General features: G+C 46.3%; 1 protein-coding gene across 11 annotated transcripts in view; it reads right to left on the bottom strand.

Moving 5' to 3' along the window:
- TBC1D22A (TBC1 domain family member 22A) overlaps positions 1-26458 on the bottom strand; it is a 298036-nt gene that overhangs the window by 148173 nt on the left and 123405 nt on the right. For 9 of the 11 annotated variants that reach the window (XM_072596560.1, XM_072596554.1, XM_072596558.1 and 6 more), the window contains one exon: positions 152-258. In XM_072596560.1, the coding sequence (XP_072452661.1) occupies positions 152-258 (107 nt within the window). The remainder of the gene's footprint in view (positions 1-151; positions 259-26458) is intronic. The other 2 variants (XM_072596561.1, XM_072596555.1) reach the window with 1 other exon arrangement.

The following is a 26458-nucleotide window of genomic DNA, read 5'->3' on the forward strand; positions in this document are numbered from 1 at the left end:
CTATTTTTAGTATTTCTTAAGTCCTAAGGCTTCACTGGCCCAGCAGAACTGTAGCTTATGTCTCTTCTACTTACAAGAAAAAACAAGACCAACATCCCCCGCCAGCCCCAGCTCTTCAGCAGCTCTGCCCCCAGGGCTGGGCATCCCTTACCTGAATGCCATCCAGCAGCTTGCTCAGGCACCAGTAGCTGTCAGCTTCAATGTTCCGTAGCACCTCTGCCGGCACACTGGAAACATCCACATCTTCCACTTCTTCTGCTGGTAGGAGAGAGCAGGAAAAAGGAAAATCACAATGGACAAAGGCAAGGAACTGCTGGGGGGGAAACTGAGGCACAAGTGACAAAAGCATACTGGCAGATCTTTGTGAAAAAGTTCTCCAGGTGACATTTTTCTCAACTCTCTCAAAATGAATAATGTATTCCTCAACCCCATCACTTAATGGTTCTCTATTTTAATAACTAATTAGCTGCAGATGATGAATATTCTGAACCTTCCCCGATTAACTAGCATAATTAATCCACAGTTAGTGATGCCTTCCCAGGCATTTCAGAACAAAAGAAACATCATTAGTAACGAAGATGCCTACTTGGGGATATTTACTCCTTTTGGAGAGATGCAAAGTTGGCTACTGGGATGAAAAGGCTCCATTTCAGGCAGACAGAAAACAGACAGGCAGATCGAATACATTGTTATTAGTCCTCTACACTGCTAGTCCCCTACATTGGTAGACCTCTGTGGATGGTTCCCTCCACCAGCATTGACAGTGGGGCCATAACAAAACTGCAAGGGCCCTTCCAACCAGCTTGGGCACTCTGTAACTGAAAGATGGCATGTCTGCCACCTTAGTACTAGCCTGGCTAGGTCCTGAGAGACGGTGCCAGTCTGACTACAGAATGAAGAATTTTCTGGCCTTAACCTGCAAATACCATCTAATAAATAGAGGAGGGGAAGCAATGTGGGCCAGGGAGGGGTGAGTGTGCCCATTGAGGAAACCTCTGATCTTCGAAGCCTGACAAAAGTGTTCTGCCAACATCTCTTCCAGAAAAGCCTCATCTTCCCAAGTGGTGTTTTTTCCCAACAGCACAGATCATTTATGGCCTTGCCCGGAATCACAAGAAAGCAAAGGGAAAGATTTGGCAGAGTGCTGTGGCAGCAGACACCCTGCTGGGCATCTCAGGATGCATCCTCATCAGCCCAAGAAGGACGACGAGACTTGGCTAAACCTGTTTCCCAAATGGCAGGGAAGAAAGATGGCACTCCGTAAAACAGAAAGCGCCAGAAATGGAAAGGGGAATTCTTACAATTATCATTGGGCTCTAGATAGGAAATCACACAAGCCAAATTCAAATCCCAGCCCTTCCGCTCATGGCTTCTCAAGAGATGGGTCTCTACAATCCCTTCTAGCTCCAAGGCTACAGTGAGTGACGCTATAGGACCCAGAAGAAACCCAGGCTAAACACATTCTCTGGGAGGATTAGGGGAAGACAAGGACAGGAACAAGCCTCCAAAAAGACTGGACGGTAGAGAAGGGTACCTTCTGCACTGGGGAGGACGACCACCCCCACTGCAGAGCACCAATGCATCAAAAAGAGACAAATCTGACCTAATTAGGAAGAAGAATTTCCAAATGGAGAAGAAAGTATATGACTGAAGTCCGCATTGCTTCCTTCTGGAAGTATGCTAAATGTAATAACAAAATGCACTTAGAGACTTTGAGAAGTTGAAACCTAATTCAAATGTCTATGTCTAAACACAAACAACAATCAAAATCAATTTTTCTGGAACTGTTGTCATTCCATATACAAAACGTGCAAAGACTTAGAAATAACAGAACAATGATCTGCCGGTTCAGGAGACATTCATTAGACAAATACTGTGACTGATGGGCATATCTTAAAGTGTCAGCTCAATGCCCAGCACAGGGCTCAATGATTTCTCAGCACACACAGTGAACACATTTTATTGCATGGTGGCATGATCAGTGTCATAAAAATACCCTGAGAAAAAGAGTTGATTCAATGCAAAACCAAACATGGAAAAGTTCAACAGAGAAAATCTTTGGGCAGGAAGTCGGGAGTGCCTAGAATTTTAGCGTAGCTTTTGCCTAGGTGAGATCCATCACATTCATCACTACTTGGCTAGGGGAGCGTGAAAAGCAGAAAGTGCCAGGATAGACACCGTTTGCGGAATGCCCATGTCAGATCCCCAGCACCTCCCAGAGGACCACACTTTCACCACAGCTCTGCAGACAGGCAGAGCACATATGGGTTGTAGTAACTGTCAGAAGATTTCTGATAATAGCTCCCATTTCAATAAAGCTTGAAGGAGTCACAGAGGTCTCCTGCTGGGTTTTGCGCACTTGATCTTGTGCCCTGGGAACATCTGTCAGTCCTCTCCCCCCGTGCCGGGGAGGGTGTGTTTGCCTTTCTGTGGAGGGCAATGAGACACTGCAAATAGGGGATATTCCATTTTCTGATTCCAGAGCTGTCCATGAAGACTGGTACTAGTCACAGGCTTACTGCTTTCAAAGTGTTCTCCCCCGCCCTTTTGACTCCAGGAGGCCAGCAAGGTCAGCACATTCAGCCCAGCCTTTTCCTTTCAGTGGTTCACTGGGACCTGGGCATTACCACTTCAAGTCCTCCGTCTCTTCCTTCGACTGACATACACTAAGAATTTTAAAGTTATCAAGTCCAAATGACACTTGGGTGTCATCGTGGAGAGATTCCATGAGGTGAAGGAAGTTTTAAACGGAACTTCAGGTGGAGCCTAAGGGGTGACCAGTGGTCACTAAGATGTCACAGCTTACTGTGGTAGTTACTGTCATCAGTGGATATGGCCAGAGATCCCACACTCCACAACAGAGCAGAGGCCTTGACATACAGTAAGACAAGACTGAGCTCTGTCTTTGCAGTGTTGGCCAGGCCACATGACTGATACAGGTCTGGAGGCAAGTGCCACTTCTGCCACTCAGTCCCTGAGCGACCCTGGACAAGTCCCTTCCCCTCTCAGGGATTGGTTTCTAGCTCTGTCCCATGAGGAGGCTGGACTCGAGGTCAATTGCCCTAGAAATGAATGCTAGCTAATGGGGGAGGGGTGGAACTTCTCTATCAAGTGCCCACAGCAGGTGCACGGGCAGGCTCAACACGAAAGACCCAAGAAAGGAGGAAACATGGGGCCACAGAAAGAGCTAGGCATCAGAGCAACCAGAACTCCAATCCAGGCTCCACCACCTGTGGACCCATAAAATATACAGTCACTTTTCCAGATTTCATTTTCTTCGTGGGAAAAATGAGAGGAATGACTCTGGGCTGTGTTAATAAAAAAAAAAAAGTTTTGTAAATGTCAAAGCAAAAGTGACTCATAATATACTCAACCTAAGCAAGTTCTCTATAAAAATAATGGCTATGTCATTTACAACATTTATAATCATATTTATACAACCATCAGAGGAAAGTGGCGGGCATCTTCCTGGCTAAAAGCATGGCTTGGTTACCTTCAGAAAAAATCCAGTTGCTACCAACTTGGAATTAATTGGGGGAAAAATATTCATCCCAGTGTCTTATGGTAAGTAGGTCAGGCAGCATCAATAACAAAGAGCCTGACGTGAAATGCTTCCCTTTGTCCTTTCCTTTCTTTCAAAGACGTTTAAAGTAACTAGATATTGCTTCAGACTAATAAACTACAAATGTGGAGAGCAAAGTACTCCATGGATCACATGAGAACAGCAGAGATGAAGTGATGGAACAAACACAATGGGGTGTGCCCGGTCCTACCTGTATCGTGAGTTATGCAGGAGGAGCATGAATCCAGAGCAGGAGAGCTGGCAAAGCACTCCAGGGAGCCTCACCCTCTGCCTCCTCTAGGAAGAAATACTGCAGGCATTCTGGCAGACAAGGACCCTGGGGGTCCAGAGGAGAGAAGGCCCCCTCAACTCTCTTAATATCCCAAAGCAGATGTCAAGGGTGGGAGTGATGGTATCTTCCACGAGAAGCATTCTGAGGCATCTCCCCAATACATCCCTAGGATCAAATCAAACTCCAGACAAAGGCCACAACCTCCTAAAGAAATCCTCAAGTCCTAGCTCTGGTGTTCAAAGCCATCTCCAAACCATCTCCATCCTAAAGGTCTGTCCTCATCTGACCCTATTCTTCCTATTGTCCACCATCTGGCCAGACATGACTGCCTTCTGCCCTTTCCTCTTGCCTTGTGGAATTCCACATCCACAGCCCTGCTCAGGGCAAACTTCCAAGTCACGGTGCCAGATAGCATAACCATCCTAAGCAACCTGAGTTCAAATCCAGCCTAAGAACTTACTGGCTGTGAGACCCTAAGCAAGTCATTTAACCCTGTTTGAAACTCAGTTTCTTCAACAGTAAAATAAGCTGGTGAAGGAAACAATCACTCTGGTATCTTTGCCAAGAAAACCCCAAAAGGGGTCATAAAGAGTCAGACACAACTGAAAGACTGAACAACAAATCACACAGCGCCCAGCAAGAGGGAGGGGCTAAACAAATGCCTGATGTCATGGAGGAAAAAAGAACCCAGAAAATCAACAGAAACCATGAAAAGAAAGAGGAACAAATGGCCTGGAGGCAGCAGGTATCACACCATATTACAAAGCAGCCATTATTCAAATCTAATACTAAAGTAATCAATAAACACCAACTCTGGCTGCTGAGATAAGGACTTGGTGCCTGAAAAAACAGCTGGATACTGGTACAAGATAGAAAGAAGGATGCAGCTGGACACCTCACACTTTACACCAAGATGCTCCAAACAGCATGTGACCATATAAAGCATCAACTCATCATTAACAACTGGAGAAACCCAGGAGAATTGACCTATCACCTCTGTGGACAGAACACCTCATGACCAAACAAGAACAGAGGGGGCAGAAGAGGTGATGCATGGTCCTGACTACATAAAGCTTAAAAGGTTCTGCACAAATAAATCAAATAAAATGATTAAAGGGAAAGAATAGGGAGAAATTATTGCAGCAAAATTCTTTGATAAAGGTCTCATTTCCAATACAAATAAGGAAATGATTCAAATTTATAAGAAAAAGAGACATTTCTTAATTAATAAATAGTCTCAAGATATGAAAAGGTAGCTCTCAAGGGAATAAACCCAGGCTATCTATAGCAGTATGAATAAAACACTGCAGATCACCATTAATCAGAGAAATGTAAATTAAAGCAACTCTGAGATCCCACCTCAAATCCAGCTCAGTGGCAAAGATGACCAAAATAAGAAAATGATCCATGCTAGAGGGGCTGTGGGAAAACAGTCAACTGGATGTACTACAGGCAGACCTGGAGATGGGGACAGCCATCCTGGAAAGAAATGTGGAATGATAATGGAAGGCTACCAAGCATTTCATGCCCTGTGACCCAGATAAACCACTGAACAACCTATTGCCAAAAGAGACTAAAGAAAGAAGAAAAGGTCCAATACTAAGAAAAATGTTTACAGCAGCTCTTTGTGTGGAGGCAAAAACTAGCAAACCAAGGGGACGCCTCTCAACTGGGGAACAGTTAGAGAAGTTACGATGTCTGAAAGTGATGGCAAAGAAAGGAGAGAAATGATCATTTCAGAGATTGGGGGAGGCTTCTATGAACCAATGCTTGAGGGAATCCAGCAGGCAAGAAGAGAGATCTAGACAGTGTTTCTAAGAAACGAGGAAGAATGCAATGGACGGAACCAGTAGAAGGGGTCAGAAATCAATAACAGCACTGTCCCAAGGAGCCTGAGGAAGCCTGCTCATGGCAGGGCCCACTAGGGATCCCAGCCTGGCAGACACCTTTTGTGAGGGAGGGAAGGGATCCAAGTGCAGGCACAGACATTTTCAGACCTGATGGCTTGACTTTGGAACTAAAGACCTTGCAGGAAGCCCCAGCAATTTGCAAGTTTGGTCACTATAAAAACAATGACATCACTGAAGCTTTTTGAAGAGGAAATTCAAATTCAAGCCTGAGTTGGTAAAGGGGGTTGAGGCCATGGGTGAGCCTCCCAATAAGCACCTGAGAGTTAGGGTAGGTGATTACCTCCATGTGTTCGGCTCTAGGTTCCTGTTCGTGGGTGAGCAATTAAGCAAGCCTAAGGTCAGATGACCATTAGCCAGGAGGCCATAAAGAGGATGGAGTTGGAGAAGCCAAGCCCCCAGACCAGGGCTCTGCACACCCCAGCATGGACCCTCCTGCACACAGAGCTCCAGTCTAGTGAAAAGAAGGTGAAAATGAGATCTTGGCACATCCCCAGGATCAGAAAGGGTCAGTGCACACAGCACTCCAAGGGCTCACCAACCTCCTGCCTTCTCAGTCTCCCACATCCAGTGCTGTCTGAGCCCTGTGGATCCCATGAGAATTCTAGGAGCCTCTAGGCAGTCTGGCACCCATGTTTCTCAGCCCGGCAATCAGAGGCCCTAGCCTTCTGGGGGGAGGCACTGCTCTGACCCCCACTTTTCAGTCAAGGAACCAAGGCCAGGGTCACGAGTCTAGGCGGTTTGAAGGCAAGTCCTCCCGACTCCAGGCCCAGCCTCTGCCCCTGCACACACCATTGGTCCTCACTCTTGCAAACCTCAAAGCAGCCGTGATCTCTGCTCCTTGGCTCTGGGTCCTTGGGCCTCTGCTCATGGCCTCTCCATTCTCCAGGGTTGTTCTCAGGGCATCACAGGCACAAGCCTCCCCGGCCCCTCAGGGACCCCCAAGCCAGTCACTGGGAGCTCCAGTGAAGGAGGCCTGGCTCACACAGTCAGGGATTTAAACACCTCCTAAGTACCTGGCTCCAGGCTAAGTGATGGAATACAGAGAGCCACAAGCTCCTCAGTCACAGAGCACTCAGCTCAGGGCCCTCCTCCTCTCCTTCCAATCTCTGGGTGACCCCCTGCCTCCCCCATCCGCCCTGGCTCCAGCCCCATGTGGCCACCTACATCTTGAGGGCAGGGCCATCCAGGACCTCAACTTTCCTCGGGTCACTCTTGGGTCACAACCTCGGGGGCTCCTGTTACCCCCCAACAAGGGCCCAGAACCAGTCAGTCTGGAGGATCCGTGTCCTCACTCCCAGTCTTGGCTCTCCTTCCGAATCAGCATGCCCGGGTTAGACACAGGGCTAGGCACAAGGCCCCATCATCTGGGCAACTCTTGGGATGGTTGGGGAGGGAGGTCACAGAGGCTCAGCCCCTGCCCAGGCCAGGCCTGCCACCCAGCCCACCATACCACAGCCCCTTTTCCACCTCCACAATCTGTTTCCCATTTGTCTTCTATTCCTCAGAGACCTGGGCAGCCTGTGGCTGAGCATGAGCAGATGCTTCTGGCACAGCCGCTGACCAGACAGGGAGCCAAGAGCCAGGGCCCCAGTTGGAGCCCGTTCAGTCCAGGGGCCCAGAATGCAAAGGCAGGCTGAAGAATACTGTATACCCAAGCTGTGACCTCTGACCCCAGGTCAATTAGGGAGACTCCTCTGAGAGTCAAGTCACCCACAGAGCCCTTCATGCTCACAGATGGAGCTTCAAAACTCAACAAACCCCTCAGCCTGGCCCCCTTCCTGCCCTCAGAGACAAGCCCAGCATCCAGTCGTGGAAGGAGTCCCAGCAAAGGCCTGTTACTAACCAACCTTGTGACACACCATTGGAACCTGGTACAAAGTATAGAGAACCTCAAGGTGATAAACTACAAAGAACTGTCAAAAGCCCACACTGAACCAGAACTCAGTCTAATGGCTGCCCAGGCAGTCATCCTGGTCCCTGTGTGCCCTTCAGTGTCTGGTGGGGGGGAGGGAGGGGTGAACGGGGTGGGAAGGCTGTGTCAGACAAACCCCATTCACAGACTGTTTATTCTCTAGGGTGTGACAACATCCAATCAAGCTAAGGCTGCTCATTGTCACACAGCGTCCTTGATCTCATTAGCATTCTACCTCCGTGCATTTGTATCTCAGTCCCTTACAGAAGCGTAAGCTCCCTGAAGGCAGGCACCACCTGTCTTCAGTTTCCAACATTCTTCCCTGTTGGAGAAGGGACTTACAGACCTGCCTTTTCCTACTACACACAAGGAAATTGAGGCCCACGACGATAAAGTGAGCACTAACACAAGCTAGTAAGTGGAAGAGCTGGGAACAGAACCTAGGCTACACAGTATCATTTCATCAAGTCACCAAAAAGACCACAGAGGCTGGCCAGGTCAGCCCAAACCAAGCCTGGGCTACATCTACAGAGTCCTTACCAAAACGTCAGACAGCACTCCAGGGAAAGGACCCTCTCTGGCCCCCAAGGGAAGCTATTCGACTTGGAGAAAACATATTAAAAAGTATTTCCTTAGCCGAAGTAAAAAATCTGGCTCAGTTAAACCTTCACACACTGCTCCCAGTGGTACCATTTGGGGTCAACAGGTCTTCAAACACCAAGGACAATAAACTAAGTTCCCAGTACTCAGCTCTTCTTGGTAAATCCAACTTCTCAGGTCTCCTCAAGCCTCCTTGCACCTGAGCTAGACAAAGGCCCTAGACCCCCACCTGGGGCAGAGTCTGAGAACAGGTACCAGCTCGCAGCTTGGTCACCTACTACTCTGCCTCTAGACACAGTCACCAAGACAGACTGCACTCACAGGTGACAAGACTGACAGCTTGGCCTGCTGCTTAGGCTTTCTGAATCACCCTTTCCCCCCTTTTCCTCGTTTATTCTTTATTACTAGGGATTGCTTGTTGGGTAGGAGAAAGGAAAGGGATAATGGAAATGAAGCTGATATAAAGAAAAAACAGATCAATGAAAATTTAAAATTTAAAACTCCTAACAATTATGGAATGGCTGAATAAATTGTGGTCTATGACTAGATGACCATGGTCTATGGTGCTTAAAGAAATGATGAAGAATACATTCCAGAGAACCTGGGGAGGCATTTATTAACTGATGCATAGTGAAGTAAGCAAAACCAAGGGAAAGAATGATGTAATAATAATACTGTAAAAATAAACTACTTTGAAAGAACTAGGAACGTGATCAATGCAATGACCAACCAGGATTCTGGAGGAGAAACATGTTACTCACCTCCTAACACAGATCATGGACTCAGGGTGAAGACTGAAAAATACTTTTGAACAGCCAGCATGGGCATTGGTCTTGCTTGACGACATACACTTGTTACAAGAGTTTTGTTTTTCTTTCTTTCTCAATGGGAGAAAGAAGAGAAGATGGATTTTCATTAATAGGGAAAAAATTAAAAAGAAAAAAAAACTCTTGATTTCACACCAAAAAATGCATGTTTTTATCAGCACTGGTGGTTCATATGATCTCCTGGGTGCCTATCATGGTCATGGGAGGGAAGGAGAATTCTGTAGCAAGGAACACTTCCCCCCAAATGGAGGCTGGATGAACCAGATGACCTCTGACCTCCCGGCTCTGACATGCTGAGATTCGGAGAATTCCAATAGCCATCCATCATCATGCCATTTGGAGCTTTAAGTTCTGTCTTTGCTTAAAATCAGTGCACTTCTGTCCTCTCAGGGCCTAAACTGTCCTGTGTAGACTTTGGTCCAATTCTAAGTACCCTGGGATCTTGCTCAACAAATCAGAAATGAGGACTGTATAGACTTCATGACAGCAAACATTGCAATTAAGTTCATATAAATGACTGTTTGATATGCAGTAACCCTTGGAACAACTCATCCTTCTCACAAGATGAAGCTGCTTTACTTCACTCATATTCACTGTATTAAAGGATTGAGATCTCTCATTATTCCTTAATGAGAACAGTATTACAAGACTTGAGGCTAAGGACTTCATTCCAATGCCGTTTCTAATTAGAAGCAGCTCTCAGAATCGCCTGTCCTTTTGGAAGCTGGGAGGAGGGATTTCTCCACAGAATCTATTCATTCAACCATGATCCCACCGAAAAGGCAAACTAATTGTAAATCATTCATTCAATCGATGTTGCTTAGATGTCTACTGAGTGCCAGGCCCTCTTCAGCACACTCTTAAGAAACAAAACCCAATCCCTGCCCTGGACTCCCCTCATCTAATTAAATCAAATTACAACTATTTCAGGGATAAACTTATCCCATCACTATCTGTCTTCTTCATTTCCACCATGAACTCAAAAGAAGAAGAACAGCGAGTGTGAGGCTGCTCACATTTGGGAAATCATACACAAACTCCTCAAGACCAGAAACTTGGGGAGAGAAGAAACTGTAATGGCAGCTGCTGCTGCTGCTCGAGGAGTTGTCAATGTATCCCCAATGTCTAGGTCAACAACTGATACACAGAAGGTGCATAATATACGCTTGTTGAATGAATGACAATCCGACAAGCTTTTCATGTTCACCCCTGGTTCAGTTTTAAAGAATTCACAGGAAAGGGAGTAGAAAGAATACAAAGTCTCTAGGGGGCCGAGCCTAGAGACAACTTAGGCAGACCCCGTGGTGAAAGGGGAAAACACTCCTCTGGAACCAAAGGGCCAGGGCTCCAGGGAGTGCCAACTCTTGAGTCGGTTAGAGTTGAGCACAAAACAGTCTCTCCACCTCTGCCTGCCTCAGCTTCCTCAACAGCAAAAAAAGGGTGATAATAACAGAAGCTCCCTCCCAGGGTTGTTGTAAGGTTGTTGTGCCTGCTGGACCACGCCCCCCAGCATGTCATCAATCCCAAGACATTCACAAAGAGGTGTCCTGGTGGATCAGGGACTCTACCCTTTACCCTGGAACTTCCCCTCACAGTAGTATAATTCTGCTAATCTGCATCAGGTAAAGAAAGGGGGCTTCCCCTCACCTCAGAGCAAAAAGGATGGGGGCTGTTTGTGACCCTGGGAATGCAAGGGAACAGTGAGACGTCGCAGCCTCAAGAACCTTCCCAGTCCAGGCGTGGGGGCCAGTGTACAGAGACACACTACAATGGCACACAGGAGAAAGAATGTCTCATACAGTCAGTTACTTACTAAACAATAAATGTCAGCTCAGCCTAGAATACTGGAAGGGGAGCCCTCTGCTGTGAGGCTCCATTCAGGAAGGACCTGGTCAGCTGCTTCAAAGGACTTCCCTATCATGCCTCCAGGGCAGGCACCTTCCCCCCTTCCCCCCTCCCAACTTCCTTCAGTCTTCCTCCATTAGAGGGCTGGCTTCAGCACAGTGTCCAGCAGGCAGCAGGCATTTCATAAATGCTTAATGAATGACAGACTTCCCGCTCCTGTTCCATGACGCCACAGCCTTGGGCCAGAACCAGTGCATGTGCTCTCCTCCATGACAATTCCCTAGTCACTCACCCAAACCAATGGGATCAGACACCACTGTGTCTCCTGGTAGTTTGCTGTATTGTCCTCTGGTCAAACTTCAATAGAGAATGCGTCCCTCATAACTCTACATCAAGAAGGAACTGATAACTTTCAACACAGTCCTTCCTCTCTATTACATGCAAGAAATAGGCTATAAAAACAAAGTAAAGCTGCTTATGGTAGATTTCACAACTGACAAACTGGCCAGAACACAATTGGGCCTCTTGATCAAAGCACACGCTGCCCGATGCCCATCACAAAGGCAATGGAAAACAGCTGGCTGCTCTTGCTCATCTTACACAAAAATAAATGACTGGATTGGGCCTTCCTCAGTTTGTCCCAAACAGAAAGAATGCTTCCACAGTCCAGAAAATGCAACTGACATCCACAGCCACACTCAGAATCTGGCCCAGTGGACTGGGGTCCCAATGCCCTAGAGAAGTCAAAGCCTTGGATCCTCTTCTCTAAGGGCATTTAGTGTGCTATAACTCAGGGGACAGAGATTATGAGACATCATTCACTACTGTACCTTGCGCCATGCTCAGAGCCCCCCCAGCAGTGCCCAGGTTTCCCAAGTCAGATATGAGCAAGGAAGGACGGAGTTTGCAAGATCCAAGGTTGCCATGGTGCAGCCTAAATACCATGGCAATGCATGGCATTCTTCTAGGTCAGGGGCTCTTAATCTGGCTCCATGAACTTGCACTTTAAATATTCTGGTAACTATATCTTCCTATTTCACTTGATATATTCTGAAAATGAATCTATGCTAGGATCTACAAGCCATATTAATAACATTTATAGAGTGTCTAAGACAGGGGTGGGGAACCTGTGGCCTTGAGGCCACCTGTGGTCACATGTGACCATTCAATCAAAGAGCTGTGCTTGAGGACCCAGAGGGCCACATGTGACCTCGAGGCTACAGGTCCCCCATCCCTGGACTCTATAACAGTGCCAAACACTGGGCCTTATGGGCACTTTAAAAATAGAATCTCACTGGATCTGACTTCACCAGACAGCCTGACCACCAAAGGGTTAATAGCACACAAAAAGTGTGTGTATCACCCTGCAGCAGAGCTTATCACAGCCCAGAGGGGTACGAGATGCTGGGGTCACTGTCTCCTTTCTCTAAGCCCAGGGAGAGAAATGTCTCCCAGCTGGAAGCAGTCTGGGCTTGGGATCCCAGAACCAGGCTTTGTTCTGCCCTGCTACACCTGAATCCAGGACACTGGTCATTTAAGAACAAGCTCAAGGTCCCAGCTGCACGGATATCATGATCCACACAGAGAGCAGGGGCACAGAGCCCAAAGTCAAAGGGCAAGGGAAGGCCACTGAACAAGAAACCCACGGGACCCCGCCTCGGCCCTGGTGCTGACTCCTAAGCAGCAGCAAGGACAGAGCAGGCCACCACAGAGGCTCCACCAGAATCTTGCTCCTTCCCAGTCATCCCAGCTTGAAGGCTCAGGTCCCCTTCACTGCAGTCCCCTCTCCACTCCATCGGCTCTTAAGGATCCTTGCTTCACCTTGGTCTTCGCCCTGGTGCAGCCAGACGATGGCTAAGCTCGTCTCCCTACTTCCACCATCTTCATGGGCCCTGTGACAAGATGACTCTTGAAAACAGCTACAAGACTACTGTTCCCTTCTCTCAAAAGCTCAATGGCTGCCAAATGTCTCACAAGAGCCTGGCATACAAGGCTCTAAGAGTGCTTCGGTCCCAGGCTACCCACCCAGAATTCCCTGGTGCCTACCCCTGTGCCCCGAACACATTCCATGCACTCTGGGCTTTGGCTCCTGCTGTTCTGATGCCCAGAATGCATTACTTCCTGTTTCTGCAAGCTGAAATTCTACCCAACTGAGCCCCATGTCACCCCCTTCCAGAAGCTTTCCCTGATCTCTCACCAGCCACCTGTGGGATCTCTTTTCTACACACACAATTCATCTTCTTACAGCACAAATTCTCCCTCATTTGACAGTTTCATAAGTCTCCTTTTTTAGGATCAAAGGGCATTGAGGGCAGAACCAACTTACTCATCCTTGTATCTTCCAGAGTCCTATTCAAAAACCTCATATCCCAGAGCTGCCTGTGGGTCCTCCAACTGGCCAGGCTATGTCCTGCCCATTCCCCAGGCCACTCTGGAAGGTGGGGAACTATAATGTCCCAGTTCCAGTCAAGGAGGAAGCCCCTGGAGAGGGTGAGATTCTACACATCAGATGCCACCTAGCTCTTCTCTCCACTGCTCCCTCTGCCGATGTGCCAGCCCATTTTTTCCTGGTGAGGAGCAAACAGAGCTGCCACCAGGGCCCGCTGCTGTCCAGGGCCATTGGTCATTGCCAAATGCAGCTCCCTCAGCCCACTCCCATTTTCCCAGGCAATTGAGGAGTCCCCAAACCCCAATCCCTTCCCTTTTTCTTCCCTACAATCTGCAGACTGGCAGGGGAATTGCTGGAGATGATCATGCTTGGCAGAACCTCGAGAGCATCTTATTGTCTTCTACCAAATCCTGCAGCTATTGAAAAGGCACCTGTCTGAAAGCGCAAGGCCCAGGGGACCCCCCCAACTTTTCATCAGTCCAGACCTTGGGTCCAAAGGCACCAAAGTCCCATGGGACAAGCTGCCCCATCTCCAAACAGGAGCACAGGGCCTTCTATAGATAAGTACTCAGTAAACATTTTAGAAATTACTGAAGGATTTGCTTTATAGCAGCAACTGCTGCCAGGCTCCAACGACTGAGTTTTCCAAAACTCTGATTTCTATTCCACGTTTCCCCAGAATGGCCCTTGTGGAAGAAGACACCCCTGCATATCCAATGTGGCAATCAGGAGAAGCCCATTTGGTCAACCTGCCCACGTTAAGGCTTGGGAGGTAATAGCCAGGAACTCCTTGTTAGGCATAAAACAAGCATCTTGAAATGCCTCCTAAGTGCAGCTCATGGCTGCTGCATTCATGCAAACAGGGAGGTGGCTCCATGATCAGAAATTCAACACCCTCTTTAACTCCATGCCCAGGCTCGTCACATAATGAGGGACTGCTCCCTTTTGTTTGGGAGCAGAACTGACCATCAAGCAGAAGCTCTTCGCACCCCCATTCACCCCTCCAAGGTTGGGGAGAAGGTCCAGGTGTGGGCAGTGGGTGTTCCTTCCTGCTGCTGCCCAGGTCCAAGTGACCTAGAATCCCAGTGTACAGGTCCTCTGGGTGGGAATTACAGTGCTACCAGCACTAACAGCCAAATGACCTCGACACTTAATGACACTTGGAAGAGAGTTCAAGGCCATCAATCAGGAGTCAGCAGGGAAAGATCAGCAGCTACCAACAGCAACTGTAAAGAAGCCCAGTAACCCTGTGCCAATCCACAAAGGAGAAGAACTGGCTTCTACTTAACTGGAAGGAAAGATCTCATTCCTCCCAAAGATCTTGTTATTGGATAATGCACTGATTTAGGGTGGAAGAAATGGAGTGTGAGCAAAACACTTCAGTCAACAGCTTTGTTATAAATTGTCTATTACTCCCCTGGACTGGTTAAACAAGCTTAACTTGGAATCACAGAATCACAGGTGTGGAAGGAGTCTCTGGGGTCATCTGATCCAGCCCTCGGCTGAGCCATAAATAGCCCCTGCTCCACGGCGCCTGCCTAGACATCTAACAAAAAGGTGCCATGAATTCCCACATGGCAAATTTCTCTTTAACTGACTGTAATTAGGTCAATGCCTCCCACCTCCCAGTGCCCAGCCTCCAAAACAAAGCTGGTAAGAGAGAATCTTTGTTTTCCATGCCCTCCACCTGGGTGTGCAGACTAGCCAAAAGTAGTGAGAATGGGCCTTCAGTCCAAGGATCAGAGAGCTGGCTCTGTTTGTCAAAGGGACAGCACAAGGCCCTGCCTGGCATCCCACCATGCCCTTCATCCTGGCACTGCCCTGGGCATCTCCCCCACCTGCCACACATACACACCCTACCAACCCTGTCTGTGCCTTCACTGTGAGAGTAAGGGTAAAGTGCCTGGACCCTGGTGTCTCAAAGACTGGATCTGACCATGTGGGGAAGATTATGGAACCACCCCAAACATGCCTTCTCCATCAAATGAAGCTAGGGCTGAAACCAGCCCCCTCATAGAAGGACTGCTGGGGGAAAAGTGCTCTGAAACCTAACTGAACATCTCATGGTTTTCCCAGGGTCCAGAATGGCCTCCTCCATCCTTCATGACCTCTGGTAATACTACTCACCTTTTCAATTCCCCAGGGAAACCGAGGCATCGCCTAACACTGCCAAAGGGGCCCAAATCATCTTTGCCACCATCTTACCTGCAATGCTACTTCTTGCCCCAAAGCTTCCTGAACCCTGTCCAAGGCAGTAATGTTCTCTCTCTTCTGTTGCTCACATAAGCAAGCAGGGCCCTTTATATTGTACCTACTATACACTAAGCATGGTGCTGTGCTTTTACAGTCTCAATCACTATAGGAGGTGGGAGCTAATATTATCCACATTTTACAATTGAGGAAACTGAGGCAGATAGAGATTAAGTGTACTCAGGATCACACTAGTGAGTGTCTGAGGCTGGATTTGAACTCAGGGCTTCCCGAGTCCAGGCCTGGCACTTTGGGCACTGGGTCGTCACCTAGAGGCCCCCCAAAGCACTTCTTTTCAGCACCTGCCATGTCTGTTGCCTGTCACAGTTGTCAAGGCCTGAGCTTCATGCAGGCAGAAGCAGACTCTTTGTTACCCTCACCAAGGGCCCAACACAACCCACTGCCCAGAGCAGATGCTGAGTCAATATTCCCTAAATCCAAGTGGCCCAAAGGACAGTGAGAAGTCAATGGAAGCTTCAATGGCCAGAATGTTGTGAGTTTTCTGGCCCTTCAGAGCAAATCACCCATCTAGTTTAGTAGTGCCCATGATTCTATGGAAGAAATTGTTCACATGTCATCAGAGGCCTTAAGCATGGACCACGTGTCCAGCAACAACTCCCAAGCGCACCCACCATCACCTTAGTAACAGGAGGCCACACTGATCTTGTCCTCCAGCCTATTTCTGCTGCCTCCCAAGCTCTCCCCCATTCTACTGCACAACAAACCTGTAGGTTAGGTAGAAAATTAATTGCTCCATCTATTTTATAGATGAGAAACTGTGCCCTTGCCAGATTTAATGAGACAATTTAGATTCAAGTCTTAGCCCATTCTGCCCAGTGGATAATGGGGAACTCACTACTTCCTGAGACAGGTCATTCTACTTTGGACAACTCTGACTTCACTGAACTGAAATCTGTCTCCCTTGTGTCTGTCTGGGTCCTGGTCTTCATCCTATCCTCTGGGGCCAATCTGGGGTGATCACAGTGCTGCTCTTCTCCAGGATAAACCACAGTTTGTAGATGAGTAGAAATCTGACCAATTCAGGAGGGGGGGAGAGGGGGGTGACTGATCACAAAAACCTTCTGTGGGGCTGGTGTCTGAAAAGAAATGTCCTTTAGAGCTGGTTGGAATATCCATGAAGAATGCAGAGTGTGAGAAATTGAAAGGCTTACTCAGAAATAGCCCTCCTGAAGCTTGTCTCAGTTCCCTAAACATGGGCAAAGCAAGGCAAGTGGGCACACCTACCCACTCACAGGATGCCCTGCCTCAAGTTAATCCTCTAAGGCCTCCTCAAACTTGTTCCTTCTTTCTTCCTAGCACCTCATGTGTCCCTCTTTTTTCTTCTCTTTTTTTATCCTGATCTAACTCAGGTAATCCTATAATCCTACATCAGCAGAGTTTGATTGGACCTCAGTGGTGACATGTGACCCCAAGCCTCTCATTTACAAAGTAGGACTATTTTCTTCTGCCTTAAAATGACATTGATACACAAAACAATCCCACTGGACTTCTGCCTCAGGCATATCCATTGGGTCAGACCCATGGTTTCTCATCATGTCAAATGGACAAGAAGCTGTGGATCAGTGCTTTCCAATGAGCATCTGTCTGGGCCCAGGCTAAATTCTGTGCTTTGGTGGGCTGTCAGGCACACTACCAAATATTAGGTAATTGGAGCTGCTTCGCTGAGACCCAGCCAATACCGATCTCATTTCATACTTAATTAAAAGAAAGGTTGCCAACTTCACACTTGGTTTAAATGGATGGCCATGGTAGACAATGCCTGCTCCATGAAAAATTCGCCACTCTGCAAATTCACTTAGACTGGAAAACAAAAAGCAGGCAAGTCTGAGATCTCAGGATGGATCAGAGACTCCCACGGAAGATGGCAGGAGAAGAGTTGGACACCTTTTTCCCTTCCAGAAACCAAGGAAGGAAATCTTTTCTAAGTGTCACATCTATTCTGCTTGAGATGACAAGGACAGGATTCTAGCTAAGAGTGAGGTGGCTACAATCCTATGTGCAGGATCCTTTGTTGCAGGGGACAGGGGAAGTAAGGCTGGCACACAGGCATCACTCACCCTTCACAGGGACCTGTTCTCCCTCTGCCTGCTCTCAGACAGCTACCCATGACAGCATGGGGCTATGGCCTGGGGAGAGAGCACAAGAGTGTTTTGGAACAGTGCCTACCAAGGTAACTGCCCACAAGGTGCTGCAGCCAGGAGTCACAGGCTTGAGCATCCCACATGATCATGTGTGTCAAGGGGAAAGAAAACATGGCCCAGAGGACCCAATGAACAAGGCGGACGTGAAGGGCAAATGAGATGGTATACAAAGAGCACTGTGGAAACAGCAGTTACTGTCATGATCATAATATTAAATGTTATTATGAACGATCAGGATTAGCCTGTATCTGACTCCAGTGACGCGGCGAGATTGTCGCTGTTTGTCCTTTGTTCTCAAAGAGGACTAATGACAATCACGAGGGTGATGGCATGGAAGAAGAAAAAGGTGCCACCACCACTTCCTGATTTCACAGAAAACTCAAAGTGAAAGAATAGAACAAGGCTACAGATCCTGTGAGTGACACACGCCACACGCTCGCGCGCGTGCGCGCACACACACACACACACACACACACACACACACACACACACACACACACACCGGCCCTGCCCAGTATAGCCAGCCACTCTAATCCCAGGACACACTGGGACCCACTCTAAGACAGAGTCTGATCAGCTTTGCCATGGGCATCAGCAAACACACAGGAGGGACCCCTAAACCAATAGGTACGTATGTCTTACAACTATGACTAAGATGCTTAAGTACACATCCACACAGAGGAAAAACCCCATACTTTTTAACCAATCACAGGCTAAGTCCAGACTCACATCTAAAGTGGGACAAAGCTAAAGGAATATTCATCAGAAGTACAAAGGGGAGGTCAGGGCAGTGTTGGAACAATCTTCCCAGGACCCCCTTATGGACAGCCTTGGGAATGGCAGATTCTGATAGCCTAACCTACCTATCCTTGGGAGGACACTCACTAGTCCTCCTACATGGGCCTTTGGACCTTACCCCATTCACTGGGAGAGAGCTCAAGCTCACTGACCAGAAGGAACCTGACAGCTTCTTATGAACAACTGTTATACCTCCCAGTGGACAAAACTGAGGCTGAGAAAGGGTTGTGGATTCATCACCTCATTCAATCCAAGAAGTTACCAGCAGGAAAAGTGGCATCCAGGATGCTGTGTGTGCTGGAGAAGGGGAGAGAAGGAGGGCTGCCAGCATATCAGTCACCCCCCACAATACAGAGTGATCACAAAGAAGGCCCCACCACAGAGAAATGTACAGGTGCACATGGAACAGAGAGCCCAAGATAAGAGGGCCCAGATAGGTTCTCATCTTCCTCACTGGACAGTGACCCATTTTGGCAATGACATCACAGTGATATCACAGCACCATCACATGGTACATGCCACCAAAGTCTGGGTCATGACAACATCCTGATTTTCTTACGGAGCGCAACTTCATAGTGGATAATAACAGGTTTCAATGTTATCCTTTGTTACCCCAAAATCAGACTTGGAATCAAAGGACCTACACCTGAATCATGCTAGCTATAAGACGCTGGCCAAGTGATGCCTCCTCTCTAGGCCTCAGTTTCCTTATCTGTGAAATCTGGGGGCTGAACAACATGACATCTCAGAGTCCTGCTAGCTCAGTCTAGAGTGCTGTGGTCCATCTGTCTACCATCCCCTGATTCACTTGCTGTCTCTGTAGGTGACACCCTTCCATACCTTCAGAGTTGCGAGGGTCACCCTGGCCACAAATCCTCCTCTGGTGACCATGTTTCTGCCAATGAGCATCTTCTCACTTGGCTGCACTGGCTCCAAGGACACATACTCTCAACAGAAGTTGCCAGTCAAAGAACCACAAACCATAAACATAACAGACATCCCCAAAGAGGATTTCATGTCCTACATCATTGGAAAAAAAAGTTTATTTTCTTTGACCTTTTCTAGTCAACTGCACATTAGTGTACTTCTAATCAAATACATCAACATGTACTAATTAACCTCCTTTAGATAAGTCAAAATTAACAAACCACTTTAATAGTGAATTGAGAAATCATAATTGGTATTTTCATTTTTATAAGTCACACACTCTGTAACACTAGACTGCATAGCATATTAACATCACATAATTCTATCTGAACATATTATACAACCAATCCTTAATATTGTTATTAGACTCATAAAATATGCTTCCAAAATGAGAAAAAAATAGCTGTCAAGAAATGCATCTTATTATTCAACTATTAAACTTTCTTAATCATCAATCAGGTTTAATTGCTCCTGACACAAGTTATAAATAGCATTTCTGTGCTTCAATGAAAAGCCTCAAAGATAACCCTTTCCTTGCTTAAAAAAATATATCAAAATCCTGGTTTGAAGTTTCCCAACAATGCTGGCCTCCTTTTCATGAAGTTCAATCAAGTGTCCCTCAAAGGGAGAGAGCTTTAGAAGGTTTGGTACTCAATACCAGAAAATATGGGAAATGGTCAAGAGTGTTCCCTCCAGGAACTGTGACCAAGACCCCTCTACCAGGAGGTAGAGGCCACATCTCAGCCCCCTCCAGGGGCAGCCTTCTGTCCTCAGTCAGGCTGGGTCTCAGGAGACTGCCATACAATATGTAGCCCGCATACTCTGCAGTTTGACAGGTGCTCTATTTATTCTCCCACCCAAAGAAAGAAGCGCTGCTGCTGATGGTGAGCTCCAAACACCTAATATCATGGATTTCCTTTGCCCCAGACAAAGTCAGCAGGATCTATGGTATTACAAGCACTAAGGGATTCACTCAAGAGATGACCGTGGGTAGAGGAGGAAATTAAGTGCCTTGCCTTTGCCAAGAGGCACAACTGTGGGGGTCACAAATCTAAAAAAGCTCCTTCGTCCTATGCTAATATAAGGGCTGTACCAAAGGGAAAGAGCTGCAGCAGGACAAGGGCCTCTGACAACAGGGTACAGATTCACTCACCTACAAAAAGGAAGGTGCATTTTCAGAAGCCAAAGGACAAAGAGAAGCCGGCATCTTTTAGCTCTGTGACCTTCACTTCACCTTTCAGTGCTAACATACCAACACAAAGCCAAGCAGAGTGTCTATGGAGCTAGCCAGGGTACTGAATAAGAGGTGAGCACACAGCCAGGAACCAGAACAGGAGCAAGAAGAGTCTCTGGGAGCTGGCCAAAGTACTGAATGAGAGATGAGCACCCAGCTAGGAACCAATACAGAACCAAGAAGTCTTGGGAGCTGGCCAGGGTAATGAATGAGAGATGAGCACACAGTCAGGAGCCAGCACAGGACCAAGTTGATCCAGGGCTTCCCCCTCAGCTTGCCATTCATGCTTCCAGGTGGCTTTCATGTCCCTTAAACATTTTAATTCACAAGCATTCATTAAGTGCTTCATCTGTGTGTCAGACTTTGAGCTGGACAATGAGGATGCAAAGACAGATGTGAAACAGGCCCTGTCCCCAGGAACTGACTGACATTTTTAATTTCAGGTAAGAAAGCAGCCACAAAAAATGAATGCAAATGAGAAGAGTGGACCATCAAGAAGACCAAATAGGATTCAAGCTTCCCTGTGCCCTGATCTAGTTCTGCCAGCTATCACTTGTGTGGGCTGGAGCAAATGAGGAACCTCCTGTGCCCATTTTCTTATTCAGAAAATGAGGAGACTGGATCAAGGGAATAATGGATGGTCATTTGCTCATAATGAAAGAGCTTTCTATCTACACATGGGTTGAATCTGATGATCTCTGAGTCATCTCCAACTGTGATTCTAGGAAATCTGGGAAACTATACTGAGTTCTAGGCACCACATTTTAAGAAACAGGCTAACAAAGCAGAAGGAGTTAAAAGGAGAGTCACCAGGGTGCCATGTGGGACACGGAAGGAGAACTGAAGGAAATAACCTGGGAAACTAAAGAAATTGAAGGACCCAAGAGTATCAGATGGCTGTTGGAGACTGAATACTTGTGTATATTCTTGCCCCCACCTCCATGAAATGGCTTAACCATGGTGAGAAGTAGGTCAAAGAACCTGGTTACTTGAACCAATATAACAAGGCTATTCAATGCCAAATGCTTGAGTTAGTTCACCAAAGTGGAGCTAATGAGATCCAAGTCCCAGGACTGAGCCCAGATACCTACTGCTCTATTCCAAAGCTATAGTTTATCTTACTATAAGCAGCCAATCACCTTGTGTGATGTGGGGAGAGGCAATGATAAACAGAAAGAGGGTAGCAGGGAAGAAGCAATAGGATAAGCATGTTAACCAATACAGAGAAAAACTTCACAAGCAAATGGCTCAAATATGATGGGTTGGGAGGTATATTTTTCATGGTCATCAGGATCAGTTGTTCATCACACAAGGTTAACCTCAAGTGTCATGTCCCCCATGAGGCCTTCCCTGATCTCTGACCTGATCTCTGACCTGATCTCACCATTGTTAGCACCCCACCCTCCAACAAAAAACTTTGTATTTATGCACCTGTGCACAGTATGAGTTGTTTCCCCCTAAGACTCTAAGCTTCTTGAGGGAAGGACATCTCTGGTACATAGAAGCCACTTCATAAGTACATACTGAATAAAACATTTATTTGTGAAAATGTTGGGCCCAGTTTCTTGGGTTAAGGTTTTTAGAGGCAGGAATGATCTGGGTTTTCTTCATCTCTGAGTTGTTCTCCCCTCCCCCCCAAACATAGGGCATCCAACACAGTGGAAACTTCGTGTTTGTTGGCTTGAAGTGAATGGGAACCCTCCCGTCCTAGGCTTCACTTGCTGCTATACCAGTTCTCGGCCCCCACTCATTACTTCTGCTTCTCTCTCCCTCCTCCTCCCTTTCCTTCCCTCCCTTCCTCTCTCTCTCCTCAGTCCAAGAGTGACTACTATCTGCATGTCGCCCCCTTCCCTTTTGCCAAATCTCAGGCCCGGATTCCTCCCAACAAAGCTCAGGCATTGAATAGCCCCTATCTTCTTCCTCAGTTTCCAGTCACAAGCAAGTGAATGATGCTACAAGAGGCTCTCAATCATGCCGATGGGATACATTCCAAAGACATACTATCTAACCTCACTGGAACAAAGCAGTCCTTTTAGTCCTCCCTAATTGATTTCCTATCTCACTCCCTTCAGAAGCTATTCCATACTCTTTTCTTTTCCTTCTCTTCAGTCAGTCCCACCTTCTCCTCCTCCCTCCATCTCTTTCTCAACTGAAGATTATTACCTCTTGCTTTAGCACAAAAAAAAAAAAAAAAGAAGAGGCCATTTGATAAGAGTTCTCTCTTCCCATTCTTTTCATCTCAAAACCCCTTGATATCATCTGTCATCAAAGAGTGTTGACAAGAGTTCAGTCCAAAGAAGTGTGGCTGGTAGGAAATTAAAAAATGGCTGGTGTGGAGACTTTGGGAGCAATTCTCTGCTCTCCGGCCCTCCAAACAGAAGGTACTGATGGTACCCTAAATGTGGATAACTCCTAGATTTTATGTCCAGCCTTGGTCTCTCCACTTAGCCTCAATTCTAAATCACCAAAGGCCTACTGGATTTCAAACTGGATGCCCCAAAGACATCGATGCCCCAAAGACATCTTAAATTCAATGTAATTGAACTCATTAACTTTCCCCATAAACCCTCCCTTTTTTTTAAAGTTTCCATTTCCCCAGTGTCTCTGGTTCATAATTATAGTATTTTCTTTGATTTCTCCCTCACCATTAAACCACAATCAACTGCCAAATCTCCCCATTTCTACCTTCACAATATCTTTCACATCTTCCTCCACTCACATACCACCCACCTTAGATCTGGCCCTATCACCTCTCACCTAGATTAACTGGACTACTCCAGTTCATTTTATAAACTGTTGACCAAGTCATTTTCCTTCAGATTACATCTGACAATGTGATTCTCACTACTTATTCCATTTCCCATCACCTCGTTTGTCTTGGATGCCCCACACCTAACACCTCAGCCTCGGAGAGTTCATCCCTTCCTTTAAGAAACAACTCAGACACCACCTTCCACATGAAGCACCCACAGCTGCTACCACCTTGTACTTAACTTTGTGCACATTTGCATTTAGTCACTTGATATTAATGCTGTACATACTTACCACATTATACTGAAATTTTATTTTATTATATTAAATTTAATTAAATATATATTAATATATACTATATGACACAAGTACATCTATGCACATATATGTACATATACACATTCACATACATACAAATGTACACACGCACAATTACTTTGTCTCCCCTATTCAAATATCAGCTCCTTGAAAACAAGGATTGTGTCCTTCTTTATATCTGTATCCTCAGTACATAGCAAATAATAAGTGCTTCATAAATGGTTGTTGACTGATTGACTGATTCACATATTTTGTTAAAGTACTGCAAATGCACTTGATAATGAAAATTCAATAATTCTCCCTCATTAAAGGTACACATATAACTAGAAATTTCTTAAATCTTAAAGGTATGTTCACTGACAAAGTGGAAAGGCAAAGTTTCTCAGTTCCAAATTCTACTTTCTCATTTCCCACAGGTCCGATCCAAGAAAAAGTAAAACAATCCCTCATATGGAATTTTAATTCTCTACCTCAAAAAAAATCAACCTACTCACTTTCAGCTTTTGTTAACTAGAAAACAAATCAAATTCTCCCATCCACCTTTTCTGAATGTAGTCTTTTCTTTAAAAAATAAAAGCAGCAACAGAAAAAGACAATTTCTTCATTCTGCAAATACCTTTTTGAGACAAAGTACCCAGCTGACCTCAGGCAAATTCAAAACCAAAGAGTGAAAAGACTGTAATTGCCAATAACAACATATTTAAAGGTTCAAAGATTTTTAAATGCATTCAATCAGTATCAAATAACTGCTTCCTGAAAAATAAAATGGACCTAATGCAGTAGCTAAGGATAAAAAGAGTTCATTTATTCTTCACTTTCCCATTAAACCCTTTCTGGCCTCAGCAAACAAGTACCACACTCATTAGTCTGCATTTCTCACATGACAATCTACACATCTAAAATACCCATTTTGATTTTGTTTTTTTTTCTTTCGGCTTTTGCCTTTCAGACCCTCAACAGAGATCTAAAACTGGTGTTAGGAGAAAACAATCAATTCCTGTTGCCTCCTAGCCTGGGACTTCAGCAGGTTTTCTTGGCCTCTCTATCTCAGGAAAATGGTGCTCATCAGTCCCAACCATGGAGCTCCAGAGGCAGAGTGGGGCCAACACCCAGGCCAAACAGCCAAGTCGCTCCACAACACACGTCTCTCCTCATCATTCCATTCACCGCAATGAGTGTTCTCTTCCTTCAGAGTTCCTGGCCCAAAACCTGCAGCCTAAAAACTCCACCCCTTCTCCTACTGACCCCATGAGTCATGTTCCATTTTTCCACCAGTTCCCATGGCCCAACATCTGTTCAGATGTGGTTACTGTACCTTTCAATGAAGTCTCTTATTCCCCTCACAGACCAACCAGCTCCTAATCTTCATGAAGAAATTAATTTGTCCTCATCTACAACGCTGAAACAAAGTAAGTTATCTTGGACAAACAATTCATTTTTCCTGGCAATTCATTCACCCTTATGGAAAAATTTCCTAAGTAATTAAATTGATTTTTTATCTCTATTTAGGACACAAATGCACTTAGAAGAGCAAAGTAATAAAAAGCACATTTTCTCAGCAAGGACACCTTAGGGAAGCTGGCAATCCAAGGGTTATGGCAAGATGCACGGCAGAACGAGGTTGCTTAAGATAAGTCTTGCCAGACTCCAAAGCCCAGTTCATATCATCCTGCTTACTAACTAACATATGCTGTAAACATCATATTCTAAAGGATTTCTTGGGCAATTTCTGCATCCAAAAAGCTGTTAAATATTTATGGACCTTAAATCCATCTTGCAAACTATTTCATTCTCATTAAAAGGAAAACATAGATGCATGACATTCATAACACATCCAAATAACCTAGAGGATGTAACTCCTAAAGATCTCTATTCGCCCACTGAATAGTTACTAGAAGCTCTGAGAAGGGACCAAAAGTAGCAGGAGAGTCGCTGTCACTCTGGGCTGAACCACTCTGTCCAATCTTTCCTCTAAGAGGCTCAAAAGCATTTTGAAGGAAATGAGTAACACCTACAACTCAGTTCCTGAAACGCACTGAGTGGAAGACAGTGTAAGCACTTTGTGGGGCAGGCACAAGTGGTGGTGCAATCAGGGCTCCTGGACATGGTGGGAAGGACAGGTGAAGACTTTCAAGTCAATCCAAGGACAACACCCCCAAATGACAGCCAGCCAAGAGTACACTGTGTCCCCACAGCTCTGCACCCTCTTCTCAGAGGCAGGGATCACAGGGCAGTGGGGAAAATGACGTATCATGCCACATACAATGGGGCTCTGCTAAGTAAGTGTTGCTGATCTGGGGGTTTGTTCCACCCCTTTCTTTATTCTCCTTTGGGACAAAGAAGCACTCCTAGGACACCAACGCATGCTGATTTGATTTTATTGTATTTTTTAAAGAATGAGTACTTCCTCACTGGAGGTCTAGCAGCAGGCACTGGGCCAGTCCAGTGATCAATGGAAGTGGGCAACCTGTATGGCTCTCTCCAATGCCTGAGATACTTCAACATCCACCACCCAAATGCTAAATGGTGAACATGTACTTGGAAAAGAGATGCATATGATACAGACGATGAGCCCTGATCCCAGCAGATCTCTCCAGCCTCATTTCCCCAATGAACTGTCCAAAGCCTCTGGTACTTCTGACCAGGCCCTCCTTCCGAGATACTCTCCCCTTCCTTGGCTT

Source organism: Notamacropus eugenii, chromosome 3 (genome assembly GCF_028372415.1).
Source record: "Notamacropus eugenii isolate mMacEug1 chromosome 3, mMacEug1.pri_v2, whole genome shotgun sequence".
NCBI lineage: Eukaryota > Metazoa > Chordata > Mammalia > Diprotodontia > Macropodidae > Notamacropus > Notamacropus eugenii.